Below are 16195 nucleotides of genomic sequence, written 5' to 3'. Positions count from 1 at the left end.
GAGGCCTTATTTATTGCAATTTGAATAACATTGTTTGAAAACCAATACAGCACTCCCACTTAATCTCATTCGAGGACAAAATTGTGTACAACTTATTTTTTTTATTGTAGTTATCTCACTCTAAACAAATAATAAATATTCAATGTTTCATGCACCCAATTCCAGATTTTCCATGGAATGTAACTCGGAAAAGTTTTGCACCCAAAAGTTTTCGGAAAAGTTGCCTATTCACGAATTTCTTTGTATAGCATGTAAAATAATTGAAAAATAGCTGAGGAGCCAACATACCTAGGCACAGTGATACTTGACACACTTAATGGCTGGCCTTTGCAAACCAACCAATCCAGATGCACCATTTATTTTATTTTCTTACTGGCTGTACCCCCAAAAGTGAGATTAAGGCCTGTTTCCATTGTGCTTAATAACATGTATTAAGGTATATTTTGTGCTTGAACTATTAAAATAGATTTATAGACATTTTTAGTGGGGACTCAAATATTTACAGTTGTGCTCCATAACTTTCATAAATATAGGGAGTCCACTATAAAATGCAAGTGAAACAGTTTTATGATATTTGACTATATAGTTGCTTGGGGTGTTTGATTACGGAGACGTATTTCCCTTGAAACAAAATTTTCAAGTGAATGAATCATTCAGGTTTGGAAGACTGCTGTTTTAACAAGCCTGGAAATGGTTTCACGAAAATTGCTGCACATCTGGTCCATAGCAAGGCTTAAAATGCTTAAAACGGCTGCAACCGTGAGTCAAGACTGAGCAAAGACCTAATTCATCTTACCGTCTCATAAGATTAGGAGGATGGGAAGAAACCTGAAACAATCTCTACTTTACAACTGCATCAGATGTGTCGGTGTGAGACTATTCCACTGCATTAAGGATCAATTTAACATGTGAATTTATTTTCATGTTCCCTAGAAAGTACTATGATTTTTTTTTTAAAGCAGTTTCATCAAAACGCAGTTGACTCAACCCAAGCATGCGAAAAACTTATATTTTGCATATGAATAAGCATCCTTGAGGCAGTATAAAGCCATAAAATAAATGCAATGAAGTACTTCTCTAATATTACCCTTCAGTTCCGAGCCAGTGGCAAATGCGGATGCACACTCAGTCCACACCTGCCTTCTTCACTCTTCAGCTTTAACCCAGTCTGGTGCAGTTTGTATTTATATCGATAATGAATCTCCTTCTACTCCATTTCATGCTACGAAGCTCCGTCTGTCACATTTACAGATATTAATTTCCTCGAGGCTTCAATAAAAGTATTGCACAATCCAGCCTTGTTCAATTGACTCACTGAATGCTCAATTTTTACCAGATAAAAAGTCATTACTTGGCTTTGCTCCACACGAACGGAGCGAGCTTATCAAATTCCTGATCTTTAAATCCAGGCACTCCAGAGTTTACGGGTCACCTGGAATGACTTTCTCAATTAGTCAGTGACTCAGCCAAGCTGCACTGCAAGTTTTGTTGAATTAATACTTGAAAATAAGAGTCATCCTCCATTTGGGATTGATGCTGGTCATTTCACCTCTTGGCTGTTTTACACTTTTGTAGTTTTGGTCCTAATTTCCCAAATCTATGAAACATGGCTCCACATGATTCACCTGGTTGTAAAGTTTTCTTTTGGGCGTATGTAAGATTCGATGATACATGAAAGAAATTGTAGCTTGAGAAGTGAAACTACTTGGACTCGATTCTTCTCGACATACTATTGGCTAGTACTAACCAATCATGGATCGACATTCATTTCCTTGGCTCTGATTGGCTGTATCCTCAAGTTGGAGATAACTGTGGATGTTGTCATCATTTCTGGGGGTCCACTTTCTGATTAATTGTATAAATTATATCTACCTAAAAGAGGTTACAAATGGTTATTTTTTTCTTTTTACAGGCCATAATCGGTCTGAAGAGGCAGAAAGCCCAAACATGAATTGGAGCCAAAATAAGTAGAAGCATTGTGTTAAACAAATTCACAGGACAAAGATATATAAATCAATAAAACCATTTATCTCCAGAATTTGTGAATATTTGAATTAAAGAAAAAAAAATAAGAGTACATTGACATACTTTTACAAAAGGCACAGATTGACCCAGAGTCACTGAAGACCACCGTTTCTATTTGATGTTTGCTTTCAAGTGATTATTCTCAGGAAATTTTTGCCACTTTCTTTTTACAGTTGTGCCCAACATATGTCTCAGAAATGCGCGCACACACACACACACACACACACACACACACACACACACACCTTTTCCAGGAGGTATGAACCACAACAAGTGCCTCTGTTTGAGTGAAGCCATATGTACTGTACTGTAGAGCAGAGGGGGCGAGTCTGTTAATCTAGAACAGACCTACAGACGGGAAGGCAGTGCAGTTGCATAAGGTCCGCAGTAAAATCCAGGGCCTGGCTCTCTTCCTCCTGCATCCCCGCTCAGCCAGAGGACACATGGCAGGAGAAGAAAGCAGGCGAGTGGGCTCTTCAACAGATGCATTGTTTATTTATTGAAAAAATAAATCAGACATGGACAAGGCGTGTCCCCTCTCTTTAATCTCCTGCAGTCTTCCTCTGCACTGTTTTCAATCCCACCTACCAGGCAACAGCTAATGGCAGCTCTTTGTAAAGTTTAGGAAAGTGGGCTCTGTCCAGCATACATGGGGGAGGCGCCATGGGGGTCGTGTGCTCTTCTCCCAAGAGGACAATGAAAAGTAGTTCGTTGGAAAAAGGCAGCATAAGAGTCCTTCTCCAGACTCCCCTTACAAGCATTTCCCTCCCTTCTTTTTTTCCTCTGGCAATCCATCACGTTTAATACGGAAGCTGATGTTGTATATTTAGTTAGCAATTAAGAGCCTGAAGGAAAAGCTGCATTTTGGACTGTGGATTTTAAGGATGGACAACATGCCTCTGCTGGGAAAAGTGTGGACTCATCCACCAATATTAGTTGTTTAGAGATGCTGTTTTCTAAAATCATTTGACTGATCTCTGGCAGGTGAATCAGGAATTTGATTAGTTGCTGGAATCTTCTTTACAGAAACCATCTGGAAAGAGGCAAACACCTTCAAAGAAATACCAAATAGGTCATTGGATGAAGTATCTATCAAAAGCTCAAGCAGACTTATGAACTGCTACTTCACCTTAAACCTCAGCGACTATACGGTTAATAAAACTTTTACTCCAGATGGTCAAAATCAATTTGACCAATATTAAAAAAAAAGAAAAAAAAAAGCTAATTCTACTTTTTCAATTAAGGGATTTCAGCAAAACAATTTTTTTTTCTCCAGATTTTATTAAGTATGATGGACATTTTGGAAAACATATTTTTTTTCATACAATTTCTTTTTAATGATCTTTTAAAACACCTTGAACTCAGCTCAACTTTTTGACTTGGTGCTGCAGGGTAGAATTGTTCAGCAAAAAACTTTGTGAAAACAAAGCCCATATGTGAGGATGAGATAATGATGTGAGCCGATTGCTGTTTATTTTTTCAGTTCTAACACCTGCAAATCTTCATTGGTTGGTGTTTGCAAGTTGTCTGCACAAAGGATCTGACCCAAAAAACCATCCAGACCACAGAAAAGCTGCTCGGTGCCGTCGCCAGATGCATCAGCTGGGCAAAAATTGAAATCTCAAACGAGTCAGACTTTACTAAAAAGCATTATTATGCGAGTTTGAGTAATAAATGCACAGACTGACAAAAAGTGAAGAAACCACAAGATATGTGGTACATGCAGTATAAAGATTGGTTTTTAAGTGATTTAATTTGCAACAAGCAGAAAGCATAAATTTAGGCATCAGAAGAGAACTCGGCACTTGACTGAGACCTGGTCTGGCTATTTCAAATATGTATATTTTCCTTCTTTTTGAAGTTTACTGGTAACGGAGTGAGAAAGTGAACCAGACACAGGAAAAATATAAAAATGACTCTGGCGTTGTCATATTTTCTTCTTTAAAAACACTACAGTGTCATGCACAAAGTGGACAATGTGTTTTTAAAACTTTATTTTTCTTCACCAAATCGGCTTGCATGTGGGGAGGAGTTGCAGCAAAGGTTCTCAATTTTGTAAAATCTCTTTGTTGCATGCATCCTGGTGTTCATTTCATGCCATTACCTAGTAGGTTTGGCATAGAGGTATCATAGCAGCACTAAGTACGTGAGGAACCAGGATAAAGTGTGTCTTGCCACACTGTGTTGCAATGAGCCCACCATCTCCGTTTGGATGGTATTATGGCTCTATAATCCTTAGTGCAACGCACACAAATTCACGTACACATTAGTTTAAAATGCAGATGCATGCCATGGTTTTTATTCATCTGGGTTTTATTTAATTGAAAAAAAGCATAATTTTCCTTCCACTTGAACTTACTCTTTGTTGGTATATCACATAAAATCCTATGAAATATGTGGTTTTAATGTGATAAAATGTTGAACCTCTAAATTGGCTATAATTTTTTCATCCAGGTTCTGCACACCGCACCCTTAATGGTACGATATTTCATTTTAAGTATGGGTTTCACATCAAAATAACCTACTTACCTGAAAGTGCAGCGTGTGAAACGAGGTTTAAGCAACATTTCTTAACTCGTTATTGCATGACGCATCTGATTATATTTGTGAGGCATTAAATGTGTAACGTTGCATTTAGCTCAAGTCCATCTGGTTTTAATGGTACAGTGATGTTAGAAAACTTTGACTAGATTTATGGAAGAAAAGATTAGGCAAGTGCTGAGACTTATTTTCATTCATACTTTGCTTTTTGACATTGGATAATTGAAGTTTCGGCTTTCGAAGATTTAAAAGAAAGCACGAGGTATGATGGTTAATGACGCACATCCATCTGGAGGGTTCTCTGTTCTCCATGAGAATTCAAAATGCTTAGTGTTATTCATGTTCTCTGAATTGTATTTGAGTGACCTAGGTTTAGACAAAGGTCACTGCATCAGTGTATTTGACCATGAAAAGGAGACAGCAGTTGTCTCCTGTAGACTATGAACCGCTGATGAGGTGGCGGTGCGTCTGAGTTTAGGCTTTTCTGATTAGTTTGACTTTCAGTCTGCGTGAGCTGGTCTGACCAAAGTCTGTCTGGATGTTGCACCGACTTACCCGCAAGTCACTGTTTAAACAAGACCGTGCATGACTCTTGCTGCTCTAACGCTAACCAATCGTTTGCGGGTGTGTGGGTGTGTGTTTTATTGGAATTCATTGGAGTGTTTTCTAACCTTGTTTGCATGAACTGAGTAGGGGGGGGTAAAAAGACCGCAAGCTTGTAATAAGGAAAAAATGACAGAGGAGCCCATTCCATCAGCTCTTCATGTCTAATGAGCTGAGAAGTTCACACTGTGATAACTAGCAACGACCGTCACATAGGTGATGATTTGCATGTTGGGACAGGAACTGGAATCATCTTTTTTTTGTGTTGATGAGCAACATTAATGTTGGCCCATGCAATTAAACACACTGCCTGGATTGTGCCTGCAGTGAGAGCTTTCAGAGATTAGACCCCATGTTTATGTGTCTATGTGGACGTGAGCTTGGAGATGGTTGCTTAAAACAATGACAGAGATATGACTTTGTTCTGTGGGTGTGGGCAGCATGTGTGTGTTTTGAAGCAGAGGTGTAATGCATGGCAGGTCATGTTTCCACAGATAAGGTTTTTTTTTTTTTAGTTAACCCTTTGCTCCATGTTTTCTGCCTGATTCTGTTACTCTCTCACCTCCAGCCTGAATCAGCAGTGCTGACAAGAGAGGAGAGGTGATTTTAATCAACAATGACTAAACATTGTTTGTTAAAAAAGACCATAACTGAAATGTTTACTAAATACTTTAAGCTTTCTGTACTCCATATAATTTCCAACAGTCAGGCTATGTGGGATGTAGTTAAGCACATGTTTACCCAATCAAATCTTATGCTTAAGTTTTGACCTACTTAAAGTAAAGCCTTTTTTTAAGAACACATGAATATACAGCTTTAATTCACTTTTGGATATAATATCAGTCTAGTGGAGCTTAGTCATAGTGATAAAATTAGAATATATTAAAATTATCACATCTAAAATATCTATAAATGTATAACTATTTCACTGTCTGTTTTGTTTGTTATAGTCTAGAAACTTTGTTTCTCATCTGCCCTTGAATTTAGATTGCTGTATGATGTATTGGCTTTTGGTATCTTTAACTTACCAAACGTTAAACAGGTTTGCTGTCAAACAGGTTCTGTGTAGGTGTGCAGATCTGATAGAAATCAGATCGGGGTGCACGATCAAGATGGTATAGTTAATCACACTTTATTCATGATTTACCAAGGTGGATATTTATATTTGTACATGGGGCCAGAGTGGTTCAAAAAGCTTTTTCCATTCATAAATGAGTCATTTGTAAATATTTTAACATCAATTTATGGACAACTGTGTAAGGATTAATAACTTTAAAAGTTAATCATTGTTGATAGCAGCACTTCCCTTAAAAAGTAATACAGAAAAAAAAAACTGTGCTCAAAGTCCAAATGTGAATAAACCTGAATGTAGATTTTTTGATTATCTACCAGGGAACATCACTCTTCTTTTATTAGATCTAGACAGTGTTATCTGTTTCCCACAGAATTTACTAAAAAAAGAAGGGAAAGAAAAAAAATGGCTGAGAAAGCAATTTCTCAATAAGCTTGTCATCAAGCTCGTCAAGCTAATTTCAGAAATAGAACCTCATGACTTGATGCGTTGCTGGAAACAAATTGTAGATTTCTAAAAATATTTACTAATAAATGTAGCTTTTATCAAGTTATGGTTTTGTTGCACTTTAGATCACCCCTTAAGAATAAGTGACAGCTTGAAGTGTAATAAGGCAGTAATGGAAGTGAAAGGTCTGCAGCCATCAAGGAGGCGTCTTAGTCCTTAAATACAATAACTCATTCTTGAGATACTTTAGTAGTTGTTGAATTTTGGATCTAAATGGCAAAATGTTGTTTTTTTTTTGTTTTTTTTGCACAGACTTACAGATGTTGCATGAATAAATGACTGAAGTGCACACAGGTAGTGTTGCCCCTTACAGTGCTGTAAATACTTTAGTACAGGTGTCTGGGTAGCAGGTGTGTGATGCGACTCTGTCCAGGGTCGCATCTCACAAGCGAAGGTAATAAACCCACTCTGAAATGTATGTATGTGATTTGTATCCCAAACACATTTCCTAATGCTTATTTGTATCTTTATATGTCTAAGATAGGAAAATGTATATATCTATATAGTACTGGTAAATATCGATTGTTGTCAATAACAGAATATTGTTATAAACTAAAATTTTCACATCGGTGCATCTTATATTTAATTCTCTATTGTGCAAATATGTATTTATGCAGTGAACCTACTGGGTCTAGGGACAGCCGTGAATATGTAAAATCTGCAAATACTTGAGACCCCTCTAAAAATCCCCATAACTATCTATTTTAATCGTTGAAACATCAAATGCACCTTAATGCATTTTCTTTCGAATATTTTAAATGTACACCATGAAAACATCCGAGTAGGCAGATTTTCTGACTTTCTTCGTTGGTGTGGCCTGTCTTGACTGACTTGACCCCTCAAGACGTGTGAAAACATAAAAACCACCCAACTTCATGGCTTGGGTGGATTATAACTCTTCCAAAAGTCTGTAATGTTTTCTAAAGTGTTCATTAGACATTCTCTCTAATGACGAATTGAGTATTTTGCTTTATTTCAGCAAACTCTCCTGCTCTGGGGGAAGTGAGTCTTTTAAATCAGCCATAAAAGATGTCGGTGCACCCCAGATTTATGGACTTTTTGCAGGGAAAGAAATCGGAAGAAAGGAGTCAGTTATTTTTTCTTATCTCCGAGAAGATGCATTCCTTAAGAAATCAACCCCAGCGGGTCTCATACCTTCTTCTGTCATGATGCACACTCATTCTGTTGTGTGTGCTATTACATAAGTGCTAGGTGAACTCTGGCAGGACGTGCTGTTCCAGAGAAGCCTGAGTGAGCTCAGAGGAAGTTCAGTCAAACCACAAACAGAAAACTAGAGTGCTTTTTCTGGAAAAAAAAGGTCGGTAAGAGCATGACGGAGCACATTCTCTTTAAATCCCATCATCTCTTGACATTATGTCGGTGAAAGTTTAAATATATATGTAGCCCTTTTGTAGATCTGAAGACTTCCTGGCAACGAACTTAAAAGCTTGTGAGGAGGTGACAACCTGCACAAACTCTCCTCGGATTGTCCTCTTTAGCCAAAGATCTGATGGCTGTGAGGAAACTGCTGCCAAATTTCACTGCTTGACTGATTTTTAAACCATCAGTGGTCATGAATCTAAGTGATTCTTTGAATCTCAACTTGATCTAACCGCTGGTGTAAGCATCCATTAGTTTGCACCATAAAGAGACCAAACTCTGAGCAGAGCGCTTGGTGTGCTTAAGATTAGTTTTGATTGAGTAATAATTTTGATTCACCACAATAGACTCATCTCCTTTCAAACAGGTCAAGCTTTATCACATCCGCTGCTTCAGGGTGATGCAGCCTTTCTGTCTGTTCTCCTCTGTGTGTGTCTGTGTGTTAAATGGGCATGCCTGTAGGATGTGTTAAAACAGGGGTTCATAAGTCAGGTGCCACGTGGCGGTGGACGTGCTAAGCCAAGATGAGCGCTATGGTGGCACCACTTGTGTGTGTGTGTGTGTGTGTGTGTGTTCTCAGCTGTTTCGAGAGAGGATGTATGTGTGTGTCCACTAATCCAGGGAGATCCAAGAGCTGGCACGCAAAGGGATACACAGACTACACAATCGCATGACGTGTGTTTGTTTCATGCACACTCAGCCCCTCACCGTAACTCTGTAAAACCTCAACATCTTGACAAGTATTTATGGTCGAGTTTCTAGTGCACAATAAACTTAAAATGAGACAAAACTAACTCACAGGTAACTTTTTGACAAGATATAGGAGCTTGTTTTAAGTCAATAACTCATTAATATTGATAAAAAGTACCTGTTTCACTGGCAGATTTAACTTGTAAGAAGACATTTTGTCCACGTTGTAAGTGGAAGAAATTTCCCAGTGGAAGTAGTACCTTTGATCAGTATTCAAGAATTACTGACTAAAAACTTGTATTTTGCAAAAAAGTTACTTGTAAGTTAGTTTTGTCCCATTTCAAGTATACCAAGATATTTGCACTGGAGACTAGACAAAAGGTAGTTGGTATAATTTTGTGTTTTTGTGTCCATATTGGGATTCTATCTTTACCAATTTAGCCAGAATTCTTTATAGTAGATGTGAATCAGAGGCCTACAGTGAACAGTTGACAATCATTTGTACAAAAAGATGTGATATTAATTACATTTTTTTATTGAAAAGATTCAAATTGTATGATTTGTACATACTCCACAAATTACAGGATCAGCGAGGAAAGCCAGGTCTCCAGCTCATTCAAGGCGATCCCTGCAGGTCCTGTCCTGTTCACCTCAGCTGCTTGTTTCCAGAATCTTGTTCCTTTAGACATAATCGGTATGTCATGTTCCATGTAATTGTTTATCATCTCCTCCACCATCCTGACATCACATGCGAGTTAGAGATATCTGAACTTTTCTACTTGAGACAGAGACTCACTCCGTTTCCAGAGGGAGTGGTTGACATTTTTCTGGAAGAAAATCATGACCTCAGGGTTGAAGGAGTTGACCGTCAGCCCTGCCATGTCAGTACAAGAGTCTGAACCAATCTAGTTCATGATGTCTTGCTTTGGTAGTACCAAGAACCAGACCACTCTTAAGAATAAGCCAGCTGCCCCATACTCCTAAAACACCCCACCCACAAAATACCTCTAGAGATGTGGACACAAGCCTCCTCCTGATCTAGAAAACACATGTAGACCACTAAACAAAGTTCTCATAACCCCCTCAGTAGGCCAGGCTCACTATTGGGATAAAGGCCACTCTGCTCATAACTTTTTTTTTCCCATCATACAATTTTTCTAACCCTGGTTGCATAAAAGGTTTTTATACATGACCTGCATCCAATCGTCAAGCTCAGCTGTCTGATCTTTATAACAATCCTGGCTTTCATGGACCTTACCAGTGGTTTAATTCTTGGGAACTTTTTATTCTCTCCTTTTTTTAGAATTCCCAAAATAACATAACCCTTTCCAGGGATTTAAACCACGGATCTGCATATGCACAGTTTTAAAAGGATAGGAATGTTCAGTATTTGAAACACTAAAACCCAGCACTGACAGAAGAATCTTTCAGAGATTTTAGTAAGTCTTTTTCCTGCTTTGAACTCTTGAATTTGGCTAAAATCTTCTTTTTCCTCAGCTGCTTGAGTCATGGCAGGAATGCGAACCCCTCAGTGCGGTGCTATGGAGAGCTCACCTATCTGTGTACACTCTTTTTAGATTGCCGTTTGATTCGCTCACCTTTCTCTGCCCTTCTCGCTCTGTCTGATGGGGAAACTCACTAAAAGAATCGCGGTTTTGATGAAACATCAGGAGATGTTGTAACAGACGTCTACGTTTTGATCCTTGGGAGATGGTCTGACATCAGTGAGTCAGTGGCAGGAGAGACGCCCAAGTCATTTTTACCTGCAATTTGCTGCAGTAGTTTAGTAAAAAAAGTAATGAGCCGGACATAGTTGGTACTTAATATGTAGCATTTTCAGAACTGATGGAGACGATAGACAAAAATCTGGGAATGAATGAGTGAATACAAACTGCATGGTTTCATGTTGACCTCTCCTTAGTTTTACTCTGAGTCAGGGCTTCTTCTCAGAGTGTGATCTATTCTTGCTTTAAAGCTCGACAGTGGCTTGACCTGGGTGCAGCGACCTTGGGTGTAGGGGAGGAAGTGAGGAGTCTGTGCTGCAGGAAAAGACTCTGGCTCGTGCAACTCAGAGCGGGGCTTTAATCTCTGCTGCACCGCCAGAAGGCTTTGACAGTGTGCAGGCCCCAATTAGGTTGCTCGATTGAGCTAGAGGATTTGTACTTCTCTGGTCTTTTTTTGAGGGTGGATTCACACTAACTCCATTTGGCCTTGTTTGTAACGTCAGCTCGTTTGCCTAGAAAGTCCAGTTTGTTTGGGAGGTGTGAATGTGTAATCGAACATTGATGTGGACCAAAACAAAATGAACTCTGGTCCATCTAAAATGTGGATGCAAGTGAACCGTAGACTGCTCCAAAGCAGGAAGTAGACCATAGACCAGGGAATTCTGGGTAAATATAACCAGAACAAACCTGCTAGTTTGTGGAAGAAGTAAGTCTTTTACCAACGAAAAAAGAGAAATCCTGCAACCAGTAAAATCTGCCTCTTCATTTTTGATAAAATTCTGTGAAAAAGGAAGTTGCTCTCATGACTTCAGTGATTCTTGTGCAGTGTCACCACAGACAATAGGGCGGGGGATGGAAATAATTTTTAAAGGGTTATTTCATTTGACACAGTGCTGTGAAAACAAACCGCACCAACTGATAATGTTGCATCACAATCACAAATGTTGCAATTTTGGTTCCCAGTCAGAGTCTGCTGGACTATCAGGTGTGAAAACACCCTTAGACTGTCTTCAACTTGGACTCACCCAAACTTAACCTCATCTTTCATGAGGTCATTTTTTCTCCCCAATTGATCTGGTGATGCATTAAAAACTGCCAACAACCTGATGTGATGCTCACAGTCTTTCAATGAGGGCATATTTCTCTTGAGACTAGTGAATAATGCTTGTATGATTAGCATGTACCTCTTTTTGCTTTCATGAGGGCTACACTCCCTGTTTAAAGCTCCAAAATTTGCTGTTCACACACACACACACACACACACACACACACACACACACACACTACTCCTCCGAGCACAAGGAAACAATGTCAGGAAGTACATTAGCAGGACCTCCATTGTATTTCCCCATACGTCCCTTGCTTCCTGAGCCGGCTGTCGGTGCTGCCTCGCTGCAACACACTGAAGAGTCTACTAGTCCTGAAGGTGGTGGGGAAAGCTGGGGGGTGTGGTTTGATATGTCTGGAACAGAGACAGACGGATCCTTAATACTGCAGCTCTCAAGCTTCCTAATTTGGACCCACAGCATCTCCCAGTTGCTGACCTATTCTCAGATTTGTGGATTGAGTGTAGGGGGTACAGTTTTGGATTATGTCAGGGTAAGCAGATCCCAGACCAGCACATGAGGTGACTTTAGAGGGGCACAGATGGTGGGAGTCGCCAAACCTCAGGGCTGCCTGTGGCGGCCTCTGCGGTCTTTTAATTGTAGCAGAAACAATAGTGGAGCAGGGAGCTGTTTATTCTAAAAGTGTGTGACCATGATGGCATTTTCACTCCAGCCCAGCCCTTCTTTTTTTTATTTTTTATTTTATTTTGAACGTTTCTCTGTTTCGATGTAAAGACTTTGTGCATTGTTCTGTGTGCAGGTTTGCCACCACCCAGACTGCCAGGACCTGAACAGCAAAAGCCCCCTTCATCTGTGTGATTCATGTGACTCACGATGCCATCCAGAGAGCGCCGACAACATGCACTTTGACCGACACCCCCGATTCGACCTGCAACCTCAAGGTAGATGATTTCTTTATTTGGTACTCCATTCCCCGCCCCTTCTGCCTGGTAGGGGGATGAAGTCATCCCCCATTACCTCATGACAGGACCTTCACTGTGTAAATATCACGCATGCCAGGTCTTTATTGTTGTCTATATAAGGCAGGTGATGTCGATCATTTTCCCTTTTTGTGCCTAAGCACTCCGATCACTCACTTTAAAGACATTCTGATTGGCAAGAAGCAGCAAATGCAGTAAATGTTCAGGTGAAACCACAGAAACCTGACTTCAAACCTGACGCATGGCGCTGTTGGCTCACTCACACAAAGCTCTGATTGGTTGGTGACTTTCAAACCCTGACTAATCTTCAACAAAGACAACCCCAGTTTCCCATCTAAACCTCTGAGCAGCGGGGAGTGGGCTGTAATCTGAGGATCTGGGGCTTGTACAAACTAGCCACGGAGGGCGTTTCATTTTTTTTTTTTTTTTTTTTTTTCCCCCATCTCCAGGTGTTGACATATTTAGAACATTTCTGCTTTCATCTTATTGCCGTTTGGACAAAACTACTTCTAGTTCTGGGAATTTAAATTTGATGCGTCTAGTTTCGCAGTTTTTCCTCCAGATAAAAACACATTTCTTCCCCATTTTTTAAATCTGCCATCTTTCCCAAAATATTTCCCCAGAAATTATCGGGATGTTTCCACCCGGGGATGATCCCGATAAGACGTTCAAACCACCTCAACTTGCTCCTTTCATTGCGGAGAAGCAGTGGCTTTACTTTGAACTCTCCCCAAATAATTGTCATAATAATCCTTACTCTAATTTTAAGACCGAGTCCAGGATGTAAGCGGTCAATTAGCTCAGATTTCTACTCCTGGGAAGATTACAGGCAGTAATGTATTCTTTCTTATGAACAATGTTTTCTTTTTTCTATATGTCTGAAAGTGACCTTTTAACCTTCCCCAGATAGATTAGCAGCAACTATTGTTTCTCTAAGAACATTGCTGTTGTCTTTCCTTTTTGGCATTGTATTAAAACACACCTGTGTGCCCTGGAGCATCAAACAGACAGAATTCCTCCTTTTATAGAGATGATCACATTTCCTGATGAGTTAATAAAGATGCTCACCATGAGCTGCACGTCATTGCAACTTTCTCACTTAAATCCTGTACTATCTGATTAGGTTGCCACTGTGAATTTATTTCCTCTAAGTTCATATTTGTTGAATAAATGTTACAAAATGTTTTGAACTCATGAGGTTAGATTTAGTATGTTTAACCAATACAAAAATTAGGGCTGAAACAGCTTATTGGATTGATCAGGATGAATCGATTGATATTAACTACAGATATTTGCTCAAAGAACATACTCAGCAGTAATTAAGCCAAAACTGTACCAAAAATATATGTTTCATTCTACTAAGAACTCTTCAAGTGATGTAGTTTGAAACTATGCGCCATTTGCAAGCCAATTATTATTATTTTTTTCTTAAATAGTTAACAGATTAGCTCTACACTGTATTGATAAGTCAATCAGAAAGTCCTTCAGATGCATCCTTTGCTACAAATGGTCAAGCATGCACTAAATAAATACTTTGTTGGTGCAGTTTGGGCCATAAAATGCTTTTTCTCAATTTAAAACAGAATTGAATTAAAAGGCTTAAATTAAACATTTACAGAATGTGCCAATTTCTTTCATTTGTCATAATTGATTACAAAAAATAATTGTTGGTGTCAGCTCCAGCCTCCACATAAAATCTATCATAAAATGAGGCTGTATTGTTTGTATTAGGATCCATGCTCGTATTTTAAGTCACAGCAGGCTGTCTTTAGAACCACAGAGTGCTAATCTTAAGGGTTAACATGGTTTGTTTGTGTGTGTGTTTTAGTAATTTGTGTCAGCTCTGTGGACTGCAGCGTTTGAGGTAAAATGAGTTGTGATCCAACAGAGGGAGTGACTTCTGTGTTTTCTTAACCTCCAGCTTCCATCCTGGCTCGGAACGTGTCCACGCGCTCCTGCCCCCCACGCACCAGCCCCCCCCCCGATCTGGAGGAAGAGGATGAAGGGAGCAACGACCGCGGGTCGGTAACCTTCCTCCCGTGTCCTGCTAGTGTTTGTGCACTCCTCCTGCCTCTCATGCTCTTACAGGAGGATCATTTACGGCCATGAGAAGTGTGTCTTGTATTTTTAAGCGTCGTGCTGACTTTCAGCAGGCAGTTTCTTTTGTTTTGAAGAGCTGGCGCTTGATTTTTATAATGATTCATCTTTGCAACTGCTTTGCAGTGAGCGTAAAACGGTGGGGATGAAGTTGGGAAAGAAGAAGCCAAGGAGACGACACACTGATGTAAGTAACTCTCCTGTTTGTGTCTTTGTTTTAAACGGGGCAGCAGTTTTCTTTTAACGGGAGTTTAGAAAATATTCATTCTGGTTCCACACGACTGTCCTTCACCTGAGCGAGTCAGACGGCTCAAAAAGAAGGAGCCCCCCTGTGGATGAGCCGGGAACAAACACCACTGTGGCCTAACGGTCCATCTGCTCTCTGCAGGACCCCAGCAAAGAGTGTTTCAGCCTCAAGTTTGACCTCAACGTAGACATCAACACAGAGATTGTACCGGCTATGAAAAAGAAAACACTGAGGTTAGACGAGTCAGATGATGGCAGGAGCAAAATCAATTGTGTTAAAAGTGTTTTTTCAAAACGTCTTTGTGTCTTGTGTTGTCAGAGAGGTTTTAGGTCCAGTGTTTGAGAGGAATGGCATCGAGCTGTCGCGGGTCGACCTGTTCCTTGATCAGTCCAATACGCCGCTGTCCCTGCACTTCGAGGCCTATCGCTTAGGAGGACACTACCTCAAAGTTAAAGGTAAAAACTGTCAACCATACCTTTCATTAACAACCGATCTTCTGTCCAACTCACTGGACTTTTGTCCATTCACAGGTCATAACAAATAACTGACTAATCAAGGAAAGACGACAGTTCAACGTATAATTGCCATTTCTAAGAAAAAAAAATCTCTAGAGGACTTTTTACATTGATAAACATTCACTTATGTTTGAAACTTGCTTTGTGGAAAATGTTGCTACTATGCAATGTAGGATTTTCTGTCACAGAAACTATGGCAGATAGAGCTTCTTTTGGTACATACATGATATATTTTTAGTCTGCACAAATTGAGACAGCTTTTCCTCATTTTCGTCTGTGCAGCACGTCCCGGTGACGAGGGGAAGGTGGCGCAGGGTGTGAAGGACTTTCGGTCGCACAGCCTGCCCATCATGAAGCCCCCTGACGGCCAGAGCCCCTACATCCTCACCCCGAGAGAGAAGGTGGCACACGAGTCTCTGGGACGCCGTGAAAGCATTGATCTGCTGGTGAGTTCATGTTTTATTTCTTGCCATGCTGCAGCTCGCCACACCTCCTCCGGCTCCTTATTTTTAACTTTCCCAGCTCTCAAAAACACATTTTGAACACAAACAGACACTCCCACAGACTGTTTGGTTCTACCACACCTTTTCCCGATTTTCCATAGCTTCCCTTTTGTTCCTTCCGTCCCATAAAACCTCTTCCTTCCTCATCTTCATGGATGAGCATGGTGGATGTTTTTTTTTTTTTTTTTTTTTTTTTTTTTTTTTTTTTTTTTTTTTCCCCTGTTTTTTTGTTTGGGGGCCCTTA

The 16195-nt window shown here is 40.0% G+C and overlaps 1 protein-coding gene across 3 annotated transcripts in view; it reads left to right on the top strand.

Annotated features, from left to right (window-relative positions):
* The window catches only part of LOC106936018 (pleckstrin homology domain-containing family G member 5-like), a 56840-nt gene extending 40835 nt beyond the window's left edge, over positions 1 to 16005 (top strand). For all 3 annotated transcript variants that reach the window (XM_015016790.1, XM_015016789.1, XM_015016791.1), the window contains 6 exons: positions 12409 to 12550; positions 14511 to 14610; positions 14813 to 14873; positions 15075 to 15166; positions 15252 to 15388; positions 15731 to 16005. In XM_015016790.1, the coding sequence (XP_014872276.1) occupies positions 12409 to 12550; positions 14511 to 14610; positions 14813 to 14873; positions 15075 to 15166; positions 15252 to 15388; positions 15731 to 15990 (792 nt within the window). In that variant the 3' untranslated portion in view covers positions 15991 to 16005. The remainder of the gene's footprint in view (positions 1 to 12408; positions 12551 to 14510; positions 14611 to 14812; positions 14874 to 15074; positions 15167 to 15251; positions 15389 to 15730) is intronic.
* Positions 16006 to 16195: the final 190 nt, after the last annotated feature.

The sequence above is a fragment of the Poecilia latipinna genome, unplaced genomic scaffold (assembly GCF_001443285.1).
Source record: "Poecilia latipinna isolate Pla-1442-1.1 unplaced genomic scaffold, P_latipinna-1.0 Scaffold2063, whole genome shotgun sequence".
Classification (NCBI taxonomy): Eukaryota; Metazoa; Chordata; class Actinopteri; order Cyprinodontiformes; family Poeciliidae; genus Poecilia; species Poecilia latipinna.
The sequence above is the reverse complement of the archived record's forward strand: the minus strand, read 5'-3'. Positions and strand labels throughout refer to the sequence as shown.